Source organism: Haliaeetus leucocephalus, unplaced genomic scaffold (genome assembly GCF_000737465.1).
Source record: "Haliaeetus leucocephalus isolate CR32 unplaced genomic scaffold, Haliaeetus_leucocephalus-4.0 Scaffold223, whole genome shotgun sequence".
NCBI lineage: Eukaryota > Metazoa > Chordata > Aves > Accipitriformes > Accipitridae > Haliaeetus > Haliaeetus leucocephalus.
The window spans coordinates 231,833-253,230 of NW_010972659.1; the positions used below are offsets into that span (position 1 = coordinate 231,833).

The 21,398-nt window shown below is 38.2% G+C and overlaps 1 protein-coding gene across 4 annotated transcripts in view; it reads right to left on the reverse strand.

Moving 5' to 3' along the window:
* PCNT (pericentrin) overlaps window positions 1-21,398 on the reverse strand; it is a 102,874-nt gene that overhangs the window by 62,639 nt on the left and 18,837 nt on the right. For all 4 annotated transcript variants that reach the window (XR_774296.1, XM_010566973.1, XM_010566971.1 and 1 more), the window contains 13 exons: window positions 19,907-19,965; window positions 19,557-19,731; window positions 17,901-18,037; window positions 17,281-17,392; window positions 13,826-14,090; window positions 13,459-13,546; window positions 12,195-12,411; window positions 10,488-10,726; window positions 8,057-8,532; window positions 6,199-6,775; window positions 4,839-5,072; window positions 2,996-3,160; window positions 290-436 (listed from right to left, as the gene is read on the reverse strand). Coding sequence is in view for 3 of the 4 variants with exons in the window: in XM_010566973.1 (XP_010565275.1) it covers window positions 290-436; window positions 2,996-3,160; window positions 4,839-5,072; window positions 6,199-6,775; window positions 8,057-8,532; window positions 10,488-10,726; window positions 12,195-12,411; window positions 13,459-13,546; window positions 13,826-14,090; window positions 17,281-17,392; window positions 17,901-18,037; window positions 19,557-19,731; window positions 19,907-19,965 (2,891 nt within the window). In the remaining variant the exon portion in view is untranslated. The remainder of the gene's footprint in view (window positions 1-289; window positions 437-2,995; window positions 3,161-4,838; window positions 5,073-6,198; window positions 6,776-8,056; window positions 8,533-10,487; window positions 10,727-12,194; window positions 12,412-13,458; window positions 13,547-13,825; window positions 14,091-17,280; window positions 17,393-17,900; window positions 18,038-19,556; window positions 19,732-19,906; window positions 19,966-21,398) is intronic.

The window sequence follows — 21,398 nt, forward strand, 5'->3', positions numbered from 1 at the left end:
AGTTAACAAAAAGGCAAACACCCAACCTTCACTTATAAAGCAGTGTTAATCTCCCTGAGAAATGGTTGAGGACCAGTTTTCAAGCTGATAACCAGTTTCAATTTCCATGTTACTGCTGCAGGACTCCAGCTAAGACAGAGACCATCATACAATACACCTTGAAAACTACCAATCACAAGAATTATACACAGTCCCTCTACATACATCTTAAGAAAGGTGAGAGGACTGTGCTAAAATACAACCACAAAAGTACATTTAAAAATCTAGGTTTAAAATATTTTCCACGCACCTGGATAATTATTGCTGCTTTTTCCTGCAGCTGGGCTGATAACATCTCCTGCTCCTTTTGGTGAGCAGCCTGTGCCTTCTCCCTCTCCTGAATCAACATCTGCTCCTTGTCATGTAGTGATGCCTTTTTTTCAGCTTCAAATTCATCCTGCGTAAGTCACATATACTTTGTTTTATCAAGGAGGGGGGCGGGGGAACCCAACCCCCAAAAAACCCACAACCAAAACCCTCCTGCCCCTGCCCTTTTTTTTTTTTTCTTTAAATCTGCACACCTTACCTCTCAGATTAACTAGCAGTAACTTACACAGTTAAGATGCCCAATCAACAAAATCCTGCCAAAATTATGATTTAAAGATAGTTAGGCAGGTAAATGAACTATCTGAATGTGCTCACTGAGACCTGGGTCATTTCAGACTGCTGAGATAGTGATGAGGAACAAAAACCAGATGGGCAAGTCGGGACAGAGATGGACAGAAGCCACTTTCAGCAACTGCAAGTAGTACAACATGCATAGTACTGAGTTCCACATAGGAGGAGTGATTTACCAGAACAAACCGAAAATCTACAAGGTAGATTTACATGGCTAAATGATCTAGAAGCTACTAAATTGAATCTCAGTTACCTCAGAGTGTTCTAAAGCACTCTAAAGGAAGGGATTATTAGACATCCCCCACTCCTGCATCAGCAAGTAAGGGAGGTAAAACAAAATCCTTGGATCCTTTCCCAAAGAGGCTAAAAGGAACCCTGATTAGTAATTGTTTCTGCAACACCAGAATTAGGAAATGAGCTTTCCTGATCACAGTATAAAAACAAACTCCTACAATTTGATCTATGAACACCAATACACTCCAAGGTGATAGCTGCCTCTTATTTTATTGGTAAGTCAAGAAAACAAGTTTTTTCCCCAAGGCATGAAATAAGACTTCAGAGCAGCACATCAGTAGTCACCTGAGCTGTCCTGGATCCTTTGTGGAAGACTCAGCCAGTCCTTGCACTGAGTAGACTCAAACAGCAGAGCGCTTAGCAGTTAACAAGATACAAATGAACAGACACAAAGCAGTATAAGGACTTTACTTGACCAGTACAGTAAACTTGTGGATAAAGTCTCTGAAACAGCCTGCCTATTCTCCTCAGAAGCAGTGCATCCACTAAAAGAGTATGTCAGACCGTAGAAAGGAACTCCGAATACCTAAAATCTGCTACGGGAGACAGGGGGGAAGAAAGGAAGGAAACTGGCTGGCACGAAGGCAACCCCATGAATGAGCATGGGGTAAGGGGGGAAATAGGCAGGGGAAGGCTCATTGTAAAAACCTGTATCGGACCATGACACAGCTCAGCCTAACATTGCAAAGAGATCCAGCCAGTCTCTTCTGGGACAAAACATGGATCATCAAGTTAATGAGGAAAAAAAAAATCCCAAAAGACACAGCTGTACTAGCAGTAGAATTACCCCTGGCAAAATTTCAACAAAAAGAGAGGTTTCTGGTGTCCCAAATGCTAACTAAAGCACCTTGGCAGCACAAGAGAGAGAAAAGCAGGAATCACTTCTGGGTTATATGCATAACGGTCAGTCCAGTCCCAGCTTCTGTGGACTGAAGGCTGAGGTTCAGCTGAGGACAGCAATGCCAAATATACCCCCAGCAGCTTTTCAGGATACGCTTGTGTCCTCTGTTTCAAGAGACAGCTGCACCAGACAGAGCAGTCAAAGAATGACCAGGACTCCACAGAGGGCCAGAGGCAGGAAACAGGAGAAATTTTCTGCACGTGTGCAGCATCCAGTTCTAGAGGATTGTGGAATGGTTAGGAAGAGTCCCACCTGAGGTTGGAGCGCTGACAGGAACAGTAAGGATCTGGTGAAATCTCCCAAGGAGAAGCAAACAAGGGGAAGGTATTTCATCTAATCTTTGTGCTCAACACATGCTCAGTACAGTGATAACACTGAGATGAATGTAAGCACTATTCTCAGCGTGTTGGTGTGTATCCTTCTCTCTTCTGACACAGCATGTGTCTTCTCCATTCATTTAATAGCTCGACATGCAATTGTCACCTAACCAATGAATGGATTTTGCACAAGGCTCAGAAGATGACAGGCAATTACTACATCATACACAAGGGCAACCAAAGATAATTTTCAGGGATAAGCATCTTCAAGATGCTTATCAAGATGCAAGTTTGGAACTCAAATGATGAACCCAAGAAAGCAGAAATTAAGAACAACTAAAAAAAAAATCTCACGCACAAAGTGCTCACTGTCATCACACTCTTGGTAAAAGCTTAGGTAACACTGGATGTGTTTTTGCCACATATACACAAGCACAGTAGATAAGGGATGATAAGGGCATAGTCTCTGCAGATACCAAGAAAAAGTTTCAAATGACAAACTGAACATAAACATATGCAAGGAATGTTGCTTAGAGCAAATACTTTCCACTGATTTTTTTGTTTGTTTTATTTGAAGGACACTACTTCACATCCAATTCAGGATTTTAAGACAATGCTGTAGTAAATACCATAACTGCTTACAGAACAACACATTATTTCTGATACTGCTTTTCTAGCTCCAACGTTGTGAAGCAAGGAAGACACCTAACTCAGATTGTCATTTTGGAGTCATACGGCTGAAGAAGAAAAATGTATACCAATTGTTCTTTTTCAGCAAACCACGCTACCAGTGTGTATGCTGAAGTTGATTTTAATCAGACCATACCTTCAGCTGTGCAATCTGTTGTTCAAGCAGTACCTCCGACTGACACTTCAGCAGCTCAATCTCTTCCTGGAACTGAAGCTGCTGCTTCAATTTTACCTCCTCAAATTCAGCCAGAAGAGCTGTTCGCACAGTTTCTACTTCAGAGGCTGATGCAGAAGCATACATCTGCAGAGAAGTAATAAAAAATACTTTAGCCATAGTGTTATAATTAAGGAAGAAATAAAACCAAAACAAAACCATCAAGCTCAACCAAATTCTTAAAGAGTATTTTCACAATAGTTCTCCCCAATCCTCAAAGTCACACAGATCTGCTATCTATCATCATGCTGACTATAGAAAAAAGCAAGTTGATAAAAATAGGTAAGAAGCAGCAAGACATTAGGTAGCAAGTATCTCCTGTATTCATGAGAGCACCAGTTCAGACTAATAAAGTACTCCCTACTTGTTCTTTCCAACAGACACTTCCCTAAGAGAAATTGAAAGAACTAAGGAAGAAAAAGGGGGAGAGAAACACAGGGAAAACCTATTTTGTTAAGACGTAACTTCTCTTGTTCAAATGAGATTAAACATTATGCAGCCATATTTAATGCAATTATCCTATGAGATATTGCAAAGAAGTCCATCAAAAATACCAGAGAAACGCTTGGTGGTTTTTTTGTTTATTTGTTTAGGTTTTTTTCTATTACTGTCTCCAAGAAGAGTCATTGTAGTCATCAAAATAGAGAGAAATCCTGTTTCTAGAATGAAGGGCTTAAAAATTTAATAATCACAAGAACTTCCCAGAAAACTAACAAAACTATCTTCCTAGGCAAGCTATTCTTCTAAAAGCAAAGAGAGTTTGCAATGTACTCCAGTCAGCTGGAAATCACTACCCACTCTAAGGCCTGACAGTCCAAAAGGGGATCTCCTTAAACCTAAATGGTTTTTGTGAGGTGCACCAGGTAATAGCAAGGTACACCAGTGATTAGGGAGTTATTTGACACACTATCCATTTTTAAGATTAGTAAGTGAAAAAGCAAAAGTTATATATTAAAGTAACATATGTTGTTGGGTTATAGCTGGATAAACTCATTTTGTTTGTGACTTCTCCTAATATATAAATGTAATATCCAATATAGAAAAGTGAAAAGTCTTGATAACTTGTGGCTGCTTGCACCAACATAAGTCAGATCGTATAAAAGACTGAATAAATAGAAGATCTTATTCATTTTCAATGTTTAAAGAGAACTTAGTGTAGATCATCAAATTTTTAGCCTTCGGTATGGAAGTAAACATCATCAAGCTTACACATAAACATTCCCAACATGAAGAAATGGTAAAGCTTTAAGGGCAACTAGGAAGATTTCCAAACCTCACTGAGAAAAGATATTTGGAAAAGTATTACCTACTATAATTTCTCTAAGAAAAGAAGAAATCAATGTTAGCAAACGTTGTTCACTTAAAGCCTGAAGTGAGCAGTTACTTTCCATAAATGGTTAATGACCTAACTTATTACCTATTAGTTTTCTATCAAAACAGCAGTTTTAAAATTTTGAATTAAATTCAGCAGGAACTCAAAAGAAAGCAGTCCCATCCCCCCTCACTCCCCCAGTAAAGACAGCGCTGCAAGCATGGATTTAAATTTTAAAAATTCAGGCTAATACACATATATGAATTCTCTTAAGTCCTTTTAGATAAAGTAAGTCTTAAAAGTGTTAACTTTGTCTCTTATCTACTAGCACTATTTAAAAAAATGCAAAAAGCATCTAGATATATAGCCTTACTTCTGAGGTTAATAAAACTGAATTTACTTTATCATAAAAGTATGGATTATTTGGGGTTTAGGTATTAGCAACATTTTGACCTCTTGCTCATGTTCATGCTGTGCTTTTAGTTTCCCCAATTCTTTTTCCAGCTCCCTGGAGAATTCTTCTTTATGTTTCTTAATTTCTGCCTCATGAAGATCCTGAAATTCTTGGAGTGCTTTTCTATGTTTTTCCTCCATATGCAATACTTCCTCACGTAATATATCCAGGGCCAGACGTTTTTCTTCTTCCAGCAGCCTCCTTTGATTTTGAAGAGCTGTGTTTAAGTCATCCTGTGTAAGCATTAATTGAAAGTAAGCACAAATATTTTTGCAACTCATTTGTAAAGCACATGTCCTGCTGTATCAAAGCTTTTTAAGTAAACAGGAACCATATTGCCTCAAGAATGATGAGCACACATACATATACACACTCTTGATATCATTGAAATGGGTGTATTTCTCCAATCCAGTAAAAGTTTTGTAAACCCCCTACTTATTCCTCTACCCATGACAGCACTCCCCATCAGTACAATCTTCAACTTTTTCTTTTTGAAGTTCTTTCCACTCAAGAACAATTAAAATGCAGATTTAAGATTAGTTAGCAAAGATAGGATAGAAGAAAAATACCCACCTTTCCCCCTGCAAGACCTTCCTCTTAGCCTTTGTGGGCACAGAAACAACGTATAATCATAAATTTGGGAAGTGGGCATGGAGACGGACAAGTCTGAAAAACAGTACATCTCTCTCTGGAAGGCTCTGGAGTTTTAGCAGTGAGCTGAGCCTTCTTACCTCTTTGACTTGGAAAACTCTTGGGATCATTTTTTACCCATCTGAACTCTAAAAAGAGCTCAAACCTCTGCCCTATCAAGAGTAAAGCTATGGCCTTCTGTTACAGGTCCTAAGACAAGACCCACTCACCCATGACCTGCTCCCAAAATCCCATCTGGGCCCTTTAGAGATACCTTTCTTCTATTCTTCCCCTTGAGACTGTGCCACTGGGGAGGAACTTTAGATTCCTACAGATGCAGCTTAACCTACAGAATAACGTTTACTTTGTTCTAATCACTTCTGAAGAATTACATGGTAACCCTACCAGGAAAAGAAGCTCCGAGCTGCAAAATGGAGACCCTCCAATCTGAATTGTGTTAAAAAATATTTACCTCATTTGTAACTTTTCCATACACTGAGATAGAAAACTCATTAGTCTGAGCATTCCCGGGGCGGGGGGGGGAAACGACAGATGGACTTAATTTTCACCTTCAGTTTCCTATTTCAGCTCACAATATGGCCATACGCAAGTATTAGAGCTGGCACAAAAGAGGTTGTAGAAATACACCCGAAGAACAAATGAAAAGGTGATCCCACACAGTGTACCATGAAAGTTCACCTTCTATGCCAAGTTTTCTTTCTGACTCACCTTATGAGCTTCTTCTGCTTCAACAGCCATGGCTTTAAGTTTTTCCATATGAACAGTAGCTAGCTCTGTTTTCAAATTATTTTGGGAAAGCTGAAGTTCTTCAGCATGCTTTAATTTCAACATCTCTATCTCCTGAGCCAAGCACGCTTGATCCATTTTATCCTTTTCACGGAGCTGTTCTGTGTGCTGCAGCTGTAGCTTCTCAAGAACCTGACTGTGTTCATCTCTTATATTCTGAATTTCAGATAGGTAGGACGACTCCAAGGAATCCAGATTTGATAAGTGTTTAGCCTCCAGCTCATCAATTTGTGCCTGATGCTTTGTCTGTAGTTCAGCAACACAAGCTTCAAGCTGAATCTGCTGTTTACTTTCTAGTGTAGATTTAAGTGTCTCCATTTCAGCATGATGCTTTGTCTGAAACTCAGCTGTAAGAGACAAAATTTGCTGCTTATGCTTCTCCTGTAACTGCTGACTTTGGAGTTCCAGCTCATTGACATGTTTCTTTTTCAGCTCTTGAAGAATAATCTCTTGCTCAGTTGTGAATTTCTGAGTCATAGCTTTGTGCTCCTCCATAAACCTATATTATTTCCAAGAAAGTTAAGAGAACATTGTGAAAAAGGCATTTTTTAAAGTAATTTAACTAATAAATAAAAATCAAAGAAAAATAAGTAGGCCTTACTCAGCCTCTACAAATTTTACTTTATGTTTCAAATACAGAACTAATTCAAAGCAAGCCACAACGATGGTTTCATAGCCACAAAATTAAAGGTTTATGCAATGTCACTTGGTAGTATCTGGTTATTACTAGGTAGACTGGCACCCCTATTAAATTACTCACTAATACAGAGCAACATACAAACATCGTTCACTGTCTCTCTGTTTCAGAAAATACTGCCATATGAGAGCATCTAGACATAGTATATACATTGTCTACATTTCAAAGCGTTGTCTGCAAGTAAACAAACTGTCATAAGAAACATATCTAAAACCATCTGGTTAAGATTGAGACATAAAACCACTGTGGAAGTACATGTGGAATACTTGGGGGTCCTCCAAACTCATCTCAGCTCTCCAAGGTCTGCTTAAAGCTTGATGCAGAAGATTTAGTATCTAAAGTGCTGCAATTTACTGTAATCATTAACTATAGTATTTTTTGCTAGAGACACCAATAATTAAAAAGTTATTAGTTATTTAAAGGCTAAGTTCCTGCTTTCAGTGTTTTCTTACTGCAATTATTTCCCCAGTCTTGTTCTGTGAGCCTATGTTTGGGGAGGAAAGAGGGGATAAATTTGAAACAGTGCATGCAAATACAGATATGTAGTTGTTTGAGTATTTCCTTTAATACACTTAAAAACAATGGGGGTAGGAAAAATTGAACAGTTACAACTTTCATGTCTAACAAGAACTGAAGAATACTATATGTGGCCCATCAACCTCAGCATTCAGTGGTTAACACAAGTTTCATTCACCAGAAAAAACTTGCTCAAATTAATTTGAATTGTTTGAAAACTTTTGAATAAATTTAGAGAATTTTTCCACTTACATGTCCTGTAACACTTCCCCTCCTCCAAGGCTAGTATACAATTTTCAGCTGGGTGTTGTATTCTTAACTGTAACAGGCAGAACTTGACTGCACTTCATTTGATTTGCTAGACTAAATGCATGTACATGAAGCAAAATAAACCATAATGGACAGCATTACTGATCCTTGGGAGAGCAAGCTTCACATGTATAAGTCAGTTGGTGCCATCAAGTGACAAACCTATATCACTACCACTCATTAAGTTTAAAATAAGAAAAAGCAACTATAACAATGACTGAACTGGTAAGTCAAAGTGCTCAAATACTCAGGACTTACTTGTTTTGTGCTTCCATAAGTTTCCGTGCACATTCTTCCTGCAGACAAAGTGTGGCCTTTTCCATCTCTTTTGCCATGAGCACTTTGGCTGCCTGCAGGTCAGTGTCATATTGCTCCTGAGATTTCTGCATAGCCTGTGCACTTGCTAGGCTGTCCTCTAGCTGCTGCAGGTTGTTTTGCTGCTCTTTTACCAGCTTCTCCAATTCTAGAATTTTGGCAGCTTGGTGATCTTGAAGTTGATTCATTTCAGCTTCCCGAAGTTCAAACTCCTTTTGTAAATTCTGCTTCTCATATTCTGCTCTGTTTTGCAGTTCTATACGCAACAACGACAACTTCTCTTCTGCTTGGATTCTCTGGTCCTCACTTTCACATTTCCATTTCTTCTCTTTTTCTTTGTACATAGTCTCTATTTTCTGGACTTCTTCTCTGGCTTCCCTTAATTTATTCTTGTGATCCTCAGCAATTTTATATTTTACCTGTGAACAGTTATTAAAGAAAAAAATGCATAAAATACCAAAACCAAACTGAAGTGTGTGAAGTGAACATTCACAGGCATTTAAGGTCTTGGACAGATTAAATTCCTGCAGTGAAGTAACCTTTCCAAATAAAATTAAGGCTGAAATGTCAATTCATAGGTACTTGAATTCAACACATTATTAAGAATTAATTGGGGTAAGGAAGATAAGAAAAAAATTAAGGCAAAATTCTAGAATTAATATGGTACTCTATGTTGTTTTCTCTTGAGGCCACTTTTCTTCATTTCAGGAGTTCAACTTATAAAGCTATGAGCACCTTAGGTATTTATATTGAGCATGATTGAAAATCCCTTTTAAATCTCTCCTTATACATGCCAGTGGTATTTTATATGCAGTGTCCAAATCCATGACAAGGGCAGTTCTCGTACATAGCATAAAAGCAAAATAAAAAGCATGTAGCATAAAAACAGAAGCCAAAGCACCAAACGATTGCTCAATGACAAAAGGCAAAAAAAGACACTAAAAATACAGCAGAGGTAAACAGGTAAACAAATAAACAGTAGGCTAAGGAAACAACAGGGTCATCTCTTAAAAGAAAATTAAAAGCAAGTAAGAAGTCACATGGGAGCATCAGTATAAAGTATACATTTCAGTTTTCACTTAGGTTTGTTTTGAACAAATACTTAAGCATTCATTTATGCTACAACCTAAATGAAGAGGCAGAAAAGAAAGGCAAAACCCCCAGATTTTGATTCACACACAATCCATTAAATCTTTTGTGGGAGGCACTGGCAATAGAGGGGCAACTGAGGAAATCGGTTCACTCCATTTCTGAAAGCGAGAGACCAGAAGGCAAACAAAATATGTATTTCCAGGCAGAGGATCAGCATGCGAGACAAGCTCATTTCAAACACCACATTCTGTATATGCTTATCTTTTACCCAGCCAGCAGTGCCACAAACAAGATAACCACGTGCAATAAGAGTAAAGCAATAGTATCGAAAGCTTCACTACTGGAAGCTTCAGCTGAGTCTCCGTGTTATCTACAGTCAGTCTGCAATTGTTTTCTCTGGCCTTCTCTGCCAGTTTTTAAGTCTGGAAAAGGATACACATACCTATCTCTCTTTAAAAAGGGAGAAAAGGAGGACTTGAGAAATCAGAGCTTCACCCATCTAATTCTCAGAAGCATTCAAATATTGGAACAAATTAAGCAATGAATTAACATCCAATCTGAGTTTATCCTCAGATGGGAGAGCTGATTTAACAGGTAAGAGGGAAGGTGCCAGATATTGTTCTCTCAACTCCAAGATTTTGACAGTAAAGGTATAAGAGCTACACCAAAGCAAAGTAAAAGCAGAAATCCGTTGCCCAATTCTCTCTTCTTACCTCAAAAAATGGTCTGAAAAATTGTTTCTGGTTATTTGCTTTAAGAGACAGTCCTATCAAAATCAGAAATTTCTTAGAGGGAACCTGTTCAGCAGAGGGGCTTTTTCTATCTGCCACAGCACTTTCTGCTGTATTCTCCATTACCACATGACATGTCACAGTATGCAAGTGCACCATGTTACTTTCGCAGCAGGACACTGTGATGTACTGCAGGGAGATGTTTAGGATGAGGAACTTTTGTACGTGCCTGTATTGGAGTGGTATACATATGCTTGACCCACATCAATATAAAAGGTGGACTGGATCAACCCTTAAAGCACCTGCCTTCCCACACTATTTGTGCTCTTAAAGAAAAGTTCACCTGCAGAGAAACTAAGCGTTTAACATTAAAATGCTCTGAACTTGACTTGTATTCCAGTATTCGTGTGTATCCATGCAAGTCCATTTAAAGCTGAAGCTACTAACACTAAACTAGGCACGTTTAAAGATAAGAGCTGATTCTATCTCCCTTGGCCTTCCCAACAGATCTGAGCTTGCCCAACTCTATACAGTACTGTAATACAAATTACCTCTTCCATTTCCTCTTTCAGATGCTTTTCATTCTGCACAGAAAAATCTTTCTGTCTAGTAATCTCTTCCTTTAAGTGCTTTATTTCTTCTGAAAGCTCTGCAATATGCTGTTTCTCAGAGTGGAGGAGAAAGAGCTTAGCTTTGTGCTCTTCCTCCAGCACAGACACTCGCTCAGCCACCTCCATTTCAACTTGACGTGCTGCGTCTTGAGCACTCTGCAGCCGCAGTTTGGTGATTTCTGAGAGGAAAAAAAAAAAAAAAACACAACAAAAAAAACCACCCAAACACAAAAAAACCCAATAAAATTACATTCTGGAATTTATTTTATTTTAACAGGTCCTATTAATGCACACAAATAAAAGCTGAACATAGTCAGCTGTACAGTTTATCACTAGCCTTACTAAATACAGGCCAACAAGAATCCCTTATCAGGATGATTCTGTACTCTGTTCCTCTTTCTTTATCACCACCTTTGATATTTATCAGTATCAACACACACAGAATAATGGGGAGAGATCATGAAACCTGTGGCAGGACTTCCCTCCTATCAGCAATAGCCACAGGAGCTGACTTTCCTTTTGGGCAATGTAATGGCAGATTTATGGAAGTTTTATCTCCTCTTCTGCACATACTATTTATATAAGGTATTTCCCAAAAAAGCAGATAGGACAAATCTCTAAACATTCTAATCTAAGCAGTTTTGATATACTGCCTAGCATTAAAAATAAATAAATAAATGAAGATAAGAAATATAACTGCAAATTAAAAAAAATTGTACTGATCCTTTTAGCCAACATACAGTAGAATATAGTTATGGCCATGTGTGTTATATAGCTAAGTTATGGATTATAAATTCAAATGTTTATGTAGCATGCTGTGCTCCCAGAAAGAGGTTGCAGATACAAGAACTGCCACAATCCCTTATCTGCACCTCAACAATATATGCATTTCATATTGAACCAGTACAAGGCAGTATATTTATATAAATTACAATTCCAAGAAAAGCAGCAACTGTTAAGAAACCCATGATCACAGAGGAAGTCTCATTAAATTTAGCCTTAAGAGGAACTTTAACCTGAATGCTACAGCAAAAGATATCCATTACAAATTCTGCTACCCATAGATACTTTCCTCTGTTCAAAAAATTCATCCCAATATGTATGCCAACTAGTGTAAAACACAGGAGGAGAAAGAAATATTTACGTTAAATAAGCAGAGCACTCTCAAACCCACAAAAGGAATGCAGGGGAAAGAGGTATGGAACATAGAACAGAAGTGGGTCTACTCCATTGAACAGACTGAGAACTGGCCTATTTCATGCAAATACATGAGACATTTAACATCACTGACAGACAACACTAATAAATTTTCAAATAAATATTAATTCAGGAACTCAGTGCCCTTCTAGGCATCAAGAACGGAAACGTGATCAACTCCTTTTAGCAACTGCTCCACAGTTGTAGCAGATTTTACTACAGAATAATTGACTTCAGGTCACCACACCTTTGGAAGTGCAACTCAACTTGCCCACAGAAGTCAAAAAGCAAAGTGTTCAATGCCAGGGATTAACATACGTTAAGTGTTCCCTATAGTTCAGAGTAAACTAATAACAAATTGAAAACTTCTTCAGATAAGCCTATTTACAGAAAAATATAAGCCACACAAGCACTTACTGTTTCACTTCCCAGTCTGTCAGATCATCTTACCTTTAATATGTTCTTCTGAAAGTCGGGCACGGAGCTGCTCAAGTTCTAAACAATGCTTTCTTTTCATTTCCTCAATTTCTGTTATATATTTGTCTGACAGATCCATCTTCATTTTCATTAGGTCCTCCTTATATTGAAGTGCAAGGGAAGATCTTAAGGAGTCTAATTCATGCCTGTGTTTTTCTTTAAGTTGTACCTCCAAGCAGGCAAGTTCTTCCTACATAAAAAGTGGGTTAGAAAGACATCTTCAGCTTTGAAGAAACCATGCCGAGAATCTTTCAATGAGAGCACTACAAGAATTGCAGTATAAAGCACCTGCTTGACGCATACGTATCTGTTTTCCAAAAACCCTACTGGTTTTGCTCCATTCCCGCCACTTCATTTGCTACTAGAGCAGCAGATCCCCTCAAGATAGATATGCTCCAGAACCATGCCACAAGGCAGATCCGAGTTTCAGAAGCTGTTTGAAAGTATAATGGAGGAGGAAGTCCCACATGCATCCAGGCAAAGAAACTTATCAACTCTCAACAATTAAGAGACCCCCTTCTACACACACCACAGAGCTTAGAAGTAAGGATCTATGAATGCAGTTTCACACTCAGCTAGGTACAAATATCAGCAAGAAAAAAAAAGGCATGACATATACATTTCTCATTTGTAACTCAAACATTTTTTGTGTGATTTACTAATGAAATCGAGCTCATGCTGTCTTGCATATGTCTTGTCTGCTTGTCATTCCCTCACTAAAAAAATATTGCTTTTTATCATTAACTTAAAAAAAAAAAATCTAAAGCCAAAAAAAAAGGAAAATTCCTTTTTGAAACTCTTAGTCAACTTCAAATAAGTTGAGCAAAGAAGTCAAGACCTTAAATTACAAGGTACATGAAAATAGGTGCATTAATGGAAGCGGGACCAAATTAGCATCTCCACTTGAAGAGATTAGACAGTAATAAGACACAATTATTACAAAAGCTATAGCAAAGAGAAACATCATGAAATCTGCACTTGTGTGGAAGAGGTTTGATAAGCTCCTTGCTAGGCACGGGATAACCCAAAGCACACAAAATTACAGAACACTGTTTCATCTATTCTGCTAGTCTGAAAACTATTTAAAGTTGATAATATACAATATACTTGTCAAAAATAATTAAGCCTTAATAAATGACTCAAATTAACGAACTTTGCGAAGCGCTAGGAATCAGACATCAATTTTCATACAGGTCATGTAATGAACAGTAGAACTTCGATATATTAAAAATCCTACCTGATGTTGTTCCAGCTGTTGATTTAGCTGACCAAGTGTATCCCTTCTCTCTTTCTCAGCATTCTCTTCAAAAACTGCAACAGAAGAACTGAGAAAAGGATTTTAAAGCTTAGTTTGTGACACGTTACAATCTTAAGTTAAACAAACTTGCTGACTTACCATGTAGTACTGAAAAGTACTACTGAGCAAATATAACAACTGCTCAGGACTATGCACTCATGACTTCCATCACTAGGTTTCTAACTACAGATCACCTAATGCTCAGTCCCAATATATTTAGAGGCGAACATCATCTTTTATATATATATAAATAAAAAAAAGAAGCATGCTGTCATAACATGAGATGAAAGGAAAAAGAATAGATCACCTGATGTCCCCTGCTTGATCTTGACTCACTTCCAACTCTGACAGTGAATATTCCTTCAGTTCTTGCAGTCTCTGATGCAGCAAAGTCAATTCTTCTCTGTAGTTTTCTTCAGCAACTCTTAACTTCTTTTCAAAATAAAGTCTCAGTTGTTCCAGTTCAGTTTCATGCTCACTTTTTCTTTGCTGATGCTGCTGTTCAAATTCTTGTTTTAAGCGCTCTATTTCTTCCACCCGTGATGCACGAGCCAGGAGCTGCTCTTTTAGCTCTAGAATGGAGGCAAAACCAACACAAGTACTCAGAAGTACCTATCTTTAGGCTAAGTCATTCTGTGAAGAACAGCAATATTTCAGTTGTTGAGCTAGCAGTAAAATGTTATCCCACAAGCTACGTAAGAAAATGAACTTCTGAAAGACAAAACATTCGTTCCTCAGAAGACAGTAAAACCATGTTCTCCATTTACACTGCATTGAGAGAACCATCCTCATGACAAGAATCAAAACTACCAGCAGACTGGTAGCCCTCCTCGTTTCCTTGTGCTTCAGGTCTGGACTAGTAGCATGCAGAGTCCTGCAATACTGCTTAACCTTCACATCTGATTGTTGTAGCAACCAGAAGCAATAATTTAGTCAAGAACATTTAATTTGCTCTAGGGAAAACTACCCAACAAACAAAAAGCTTTAGCACAAACTAGGCAGAAAAACAAAATCACAAGAAAGAAAAAAATAAAATCAATTCAGGATTACTTTAGTGATGGTTTGGCTATCCATTATTAGCTCAAACAGAGGCTAAATTCACTGAATTAAAAAGAACCTTCAAAACAAAAAAGAAAAAAAAAGAAAAAAGATAGAATGCAGTAGAAAACAGCAATCAAGTCTGGTTCTGCAAGATACTCTCCTTTCAGGGAGTGAGGGCAATGGCCAGCATTGCAGTGTATTCATGAACTCTGAGAGCTTTCTTCCTCACATTCTGTATTAAAGAAGCAGTAATGTATCAGGAAGTTAAAAGGTAGGAAAAAAAGGACAAAAAACATGAGAGGGAATTAAAAAAGTTTCCCAGATGGCTCAGCTTCCCAGATGACTTAAGTGAGCTGAATCTCCACAGAATCAACTGAAGATGGAACTGCATTTCAAGAAGAAAGAACTTTGAGAAAAGCAGCTGCTTATGTTATACAAGAAGAGAAACTTCAGAAACATTTATGGAAACAGAGGATGCCACCCAGGAAGCAAGACAGCTGATTGTCACAGTGTGGTTTTGTGTAGCAAACCAGAAAATGCATACTTTGCATGAAAAATTCTCACAATGAACATGCAAACAGAAAGAATAAGAGAAGTAAGCACATGGCTCAAGTTGGCTTCCAAAGGGAGCAGTTGACAAGCATGGGGACTAGAGGAATCAAGTGACAAGCAGGGACTTAGTAACACCACCAATGGGATAGGCAAGGGAAGTCCAGTGTGGCACAGGTAGGTAGGTTTTGCCTAACCAGCAAAGTCTGCTGGCACAAAATTAACCCAGAAAAGTGTTTAACAGTTTTGAACTGGCATGTCTTTCTTAGGTCAGAGCAGCGATCCCATCATCCAGCTGCTGTTTTGAACCTGCCACCATGAGTCCTGAAATCAATCCGAATGCATTGTTAAATGATCACTCAAGTGAAGAAAAGCAGAGTACAACAAAACACCTTTAAGATCTCACACACCAAAAGAGATATCCTCACCTGGACCATGGGCTTGCATTTTGGTCTCACCATCTCAAGCAAAATGAAGAAACAGAAAGGGTCCAAAGAATGGGAATATGAGTGATTAGAAACATGGAAAGACATTTGAAAGGTTAATAAAGATTAGGTCTACAGAGAGGAAATACAAGAATTCCAGCAAATACTATAAAGTGCCATCTTCTATAATTTTGTAGGATCAAAACAGAGATCTGAAAAAGTCAAGGTAAAGTCTGAGTAGATGGAATAATTTTTGTATTTATGACCAAAAACCAACAAAAAAACCCCACCCTCACAAAACACTATTATACTTCAAAAGCTATTTACAGTCACATTATTCAGAAAATCTGAAACTGTATTTGAAGTATATTACATTTGCCATTTGTTTTAACTACCCCAGCAGAAGTAAAGAACACCACCTAATATTACACTCTCAATACAAGGTGAAAACACACATTGACAAGGTTAACATCATGGTCTCTAGCTTTTTTATTTTTCAAAAATGTCTTCTTTCCTGTATTATACATCTATTTGTGCACACACATCTGAGACATGTTCTACTTGACTTCAACCAAAGATGTGTGTCATCTCCGATCACTACACTGTAAAGCTGACTGTTTTGTGTAACACACCTAAATCTTGAAACATAAATCTTAAGATATATAAAGCATACAATATCAGATTTCATCCAGCCATTATTTTCTCTCAGGCTTTAAAACTTTTTCATAACTTTAATGCAGATATACATAGGACTAATTTAAAAAAACAAAACCAAACCAAACACCACCACCAAACTGAAGAACAAAAACTCCCAAACTGTTCATGTTTAATTGCTGTGCACAATGTTTTCCTTTTTTTTTTTTTTTTTTTTTGCTTTTAGGTTTAGGGGATTTGTTTATTTTTTTAAATAGAAGCATTATTATGGAAAAAGGAGGTTATTTTTAGCCTTACAGGGAAACAACATTACCATTCATTCTGATTTCAGAAGCAGCACCTGAATATTTTTATTTCATTTTAAAAATAACAATATCTTTAACTGGGGCTTTTCTATATTTAAGAATTAAAAGTCTTTCAGAAGATGATGAATCCCCATGTTGAGTGTCAATGAAAAAATCATTTTATTTAACTCACCTCAAAACTGAAAGGGGGAAAAAAAAGCCATTTCTACCTCAAGATATAACCTGATCAGAGTCTTAAAATATTTCTGCCTTTTTTTTTTTAAGCAGACTGATCTCTTATCTCCAAATAAAAGAAAATGGCCACAATATACCACTCAAAGTCATAAACTAAGCAGTGAGCTTTACTGTCTACCTACAATTAACAGTTTTCTCAACTGAATTCACACCCGCTTCCATACCAAATACAAATAGGAGCATGTTATTGCATTGACCAGCATTTTCTCCACTTCTTAACTACATTATACTGAACTTGACATTGCAATGAGAAATGTTTGGTTTTCACTAAAGATTTTTATAGTGTGCAGGAACAGAGTGGGAAGGGAAAGGAAAACAACAGGAGTGAGCTTTTCCCCACAGCCATACCATGCTTTTTGACATTGCAGAACCAACTAGTCATCTGACACTGACTCACCTCTCACTTCCAAAACAGATCACTAGGTACAACCCACTGACACTGCTATGACCTACCTGTGTGTTTCTGGTACACAATTAAAAATATTTCATGTCAATAATGCATACTTCTATATGAAGAAGAGGCAAAAAATAGAACACATCAGTTCTGAGCATACCACTTAGGTCTTGTCGGTTTGCTCGTGTGCTGTCAAGCTGAGACCAAAGCTGCCTGATTTCTTCTTGCGACTGAGTCTTGAGTTCTTCATGCATTACCTGAAGTTTCTCCAGCTATGGGAGACATGTTAAAAAACAAAAAAAACCAACTTTTAAAAACAATTTTGTTCTAATTTCTTATTTTATATGCAACAGACAATTCTGTCAGAAATAGGTGGAAACAGTGACAACCAGCTCATGATCCAGGCTATCAGAGATACTGAGTGGCACTTAACTGTTAGACCCACTCCTCAAAGAGAGGTATTTGTTCCTGATGCCATATTTATCATTACTGGCAAAAACAAAGTATTAGTTAGATAAAAACAAAACACAAGAAACAGAAAATTAAGCATATAAATACAGAGGAAGAAGCAGCATCAAATGGCAAAGGCAACTGCATTCAAAAGATTTTGAACCACTATAGAAAATCCCAAAGCATTTACCTGCTTCATGAGATGCATCTTAGTTTTTCAATAAAATCCCTAAATACAAACAAGTCACCCAAATGATATGTATATGGTCTAGTTTTTGTTTATATATAAAGTAATCAACCACTCTAAATGAGTAAAGAAATCTTACTTACCTCCTTCTGGAGATTCTGTTCTTTTTCTTGACTCTTCATCTTCACATCTTCTAGGAGTTGGTTATGTTCAGTCTGAAGCTGTTCTTGTACTTTTATAATGGCTACCTGGTGTTGCTTTTCCAATTCTATACATTTTACTAAAATTAAAAATGAGTTCTGTTATACCATCATCCTGATTACTCAATAACCTGTACAACTCTGGTGCAACTAAAATAGAAATGCATGTCTCTAGACTACAATGCTAGCTTACAGCAAGCAAAAGTAAAACATTTCCACACAGTGCTTCCTAGTTCTCTGCATCCCACGCTGTTAGCCAAGAGATAACAAACAGTAGTGCTGGAGGGATGAGCATCTGCTCTCTGCACATATGAACAAGCATCCTGAACTAGAAGCACACATACTTGGAACAGGGAATCTAGCATTTCTTCATGGCCTATGAACACAGAGTTTCTCCTACAACCACACTCAGCAGCAGGCAGTAGAAGAGATGAACAGAAAGGACTACGAAAGCTCATGCCAGGTATGCTCTGCCCCTGCACTTAGCACTCACTGAACCCTGTAAACTTGCTACTACTTCATTTGTTCAACAAATCTTGACCTGCCCAGACAGAACCTGCAATCAAGTGACCACATTTCAGCCACAGTGAGCTGCAAGAGATGCACATTATTCTCACAGAATAAACTTTAATGATACAGGTTCAGGGAAATCCAGTGAAGTCAGTGCAGACTAGGAAGAACAAGCCATTGCTACAAATATGTCCTCACAGCAGCCAAAGGTGAGCCAAACACTGTGAAAGCATCCAGCCCTTGGCAGGTCGAAAAGGCTACTCTTAACTTCTCAAAAGATGGTCTTGCTGCCTGCCAGCCAGCATCATGCAATACCCTTAACACTGCATTTCCATTTATTTGGAGAGAGTATTATTTTCCATGTCTCCCACCTGCATAGTGCCTCAGAGGCTAGGCAATCTGACTAGTTATCTCTCTTCACTTCATGGCACACCACATCTCGTGGCTCCTTTTCATGCCATCACTGACAGCAAATCTGACACTGTTGTGCCAGTCAACCACTGTCTCAACAAATGCGTTAGATCTCAGAAATCTACACAAACTTTTCATAGTTCTATCTCCTGTCAGCACCTCAGCAAAAGACATGAACAGATGTACCAGGCTAGGTACTCATCCAGATTTCATTTTTCAAGTTAATGAAAACTCCAATTAGAGTTGTCTCAGAAACATCACTTCCAGAACAGTATTTTAAAAAGCTACTGTTTCATTAAGCTTTAACTATTCACAATCCAACCCCAATTTTTTTTGTTAGAAGCTTCTACTGCTATTGATCAGCATTTTGATTAATTCAGTAACTGCCAAAGCCAGTTTTCAGCTGGAAGCAAAACAGCACCTCCCTTTAATACACTCAAAGGAAAACATAGTTCATCTCATATTCCGTGGAAGTCAAAACACAACACAGCTAACTAGGCTTTAATCAATTTTTCATTTACGTCCTGTTTTCTAGATAGTCTCATGCCATCCATCCAGTTTTTAAGTAAGAGTACATGGATATATCTTGTATTTGCTTTTTAGACAGGTTCCAAAACCACTTAGTTAGCTTTGCCATTGTTCAATAAAGACAACTGCTTCCCAGACCATGGCACTTACTTTTAGACTGTTCATTCTCAAGAGAAAGAAGCCCCAGCTCTGCTTTGACTTTTTCTAATTCCATTTCCAGAGTTTTCTGCAGTTCCACCATTTCAGCCTGATGTTTTTCAGACAGCTCTTCACACATGTTTTTTAAATGCACCTCAGACTCCAATTCCCAGTCTCTTTTGAGAGTCTAAGAGAGCAAGACATGCATTATTAAAGCAAACACATTTAGTAAACTAGTATTTTTTTTTTCTCCCATTTATTTGTCCTCTACAATAAATATGTAGTAGACACAGGACTTCTACCAGCTCTAGTTTACTGAAAGGAGTTTTTACTTTTTCTTGTATGAGGAACAGAATTTTTACCTCTAATGCCTGGGTATGCGTCTCTTCCATTTCCAATTCTATTTTCTTTCTTTGATCAACTGTGAAATAAAATACTTATTAATAAATTTACATAAAAGGTTATGATTAAATGGTAAGTAGAAATATGGATGAGATTACCATTTTCAGCATCAAACTCAGGGCTTAAATAAGTAGGCACACAGCAGTGTAAAGTACCAGTCAATGTCATTTTAGATGCTAGCATTTCACTGCATGTCACTATTAAGTGTTTGAATCATCTTTATCTCCAGAGACACAGCAACAGAGTAGCAGGTGGCAGCAGCGGTAAGTAAGAAACTCTTCAAATTTCTTCTAAGAATGCCTAGGAAACAGACTGCGAGACAGATGCTATTATCTGCTCAGTTATCCCTGACGCCAACGGCTTCTTCCTTCTCACCTCCTCCCCAGATTCATTCCAACTTCTTGTCCAGCACCTTTCTTGGTCTGCAAGAACCCTGTAAAGTCCCCCTCTCACAGCTTCAAAGTACCCTTGCCTTAGCTTGCAACGTTATTTCAAGTCTTTCTGTGGGAAATGAGAACTCAGAGACCAAGATGGTGCCAGCTACCCAGCTAATGGTCCAGTAGAGGAAGAAACATCATCCAAGTTACAAGACAGCCTCCCAGCACTCAGGTGAGTTGGGTCATGTCCAATCATCACCTCCCTGACAAGAAATGTCTTTCCTCTAGCCCCGCAGGTAACAGTATCCACAACTCCCTTCCAGGTCTCCTGCATCATCTGCTTCCAAATTCTCCTTCTCAGCCTCTACATTCAACCACTCAGAAGTGGTTACACTCATATCAAGTTACATCGCCATAACGCACGTAAACAGCATTGATCTTAAGAACTGCATCTAGACCTCCTCCTGCTCCCAAATCCCATCATGCTATCAGTTCACTGTATTACTGGTGATAACAAATGGGTTTCTACTCGAGCCAAAAAGACACAGCCCTAAAACATTCTCTTGCTCTCAGGGAAGGACAACTGAAAGAATGGCTCCTAAACTTCTTCAGTGAATTGCTGCAGTCCTCACCTTTCTCCAGAAATTCCTCAACCTCTGCCATACTGGTCAGAAATGGTCTCCTGACCTGAGAAAAGGCAAATATCCCAAACAATGTCAAGCACACTATCAGCAGGCCTTCAATACTATCAAGTGCAGCTTTCCCCTTGCTGTTGTCAGAATACAATCTTATAACAAGCACATTTCAAAGGACACCTAGCTGCAGGTTCTCTCTCACTGAGCCTTTCAGTTCCTTTCCAACTCCCTTTATCCTCCTTTTGAAACCACTGAGAGGGCAGGCCAGGAAGCATTTCCATATCTTGTCAGAAACACAACAGTAGTCAGTGCTGACTTAGGGCAATAAAAAACCTTAAGAAACATAAGGGGTAAGAGCTCTACTCTTTGCACCAATTAAACTCTTTACAAGAGCTCTGTCTAATGCCTCCTGAAACCAACTAGTTCAGTATAGTGCTATT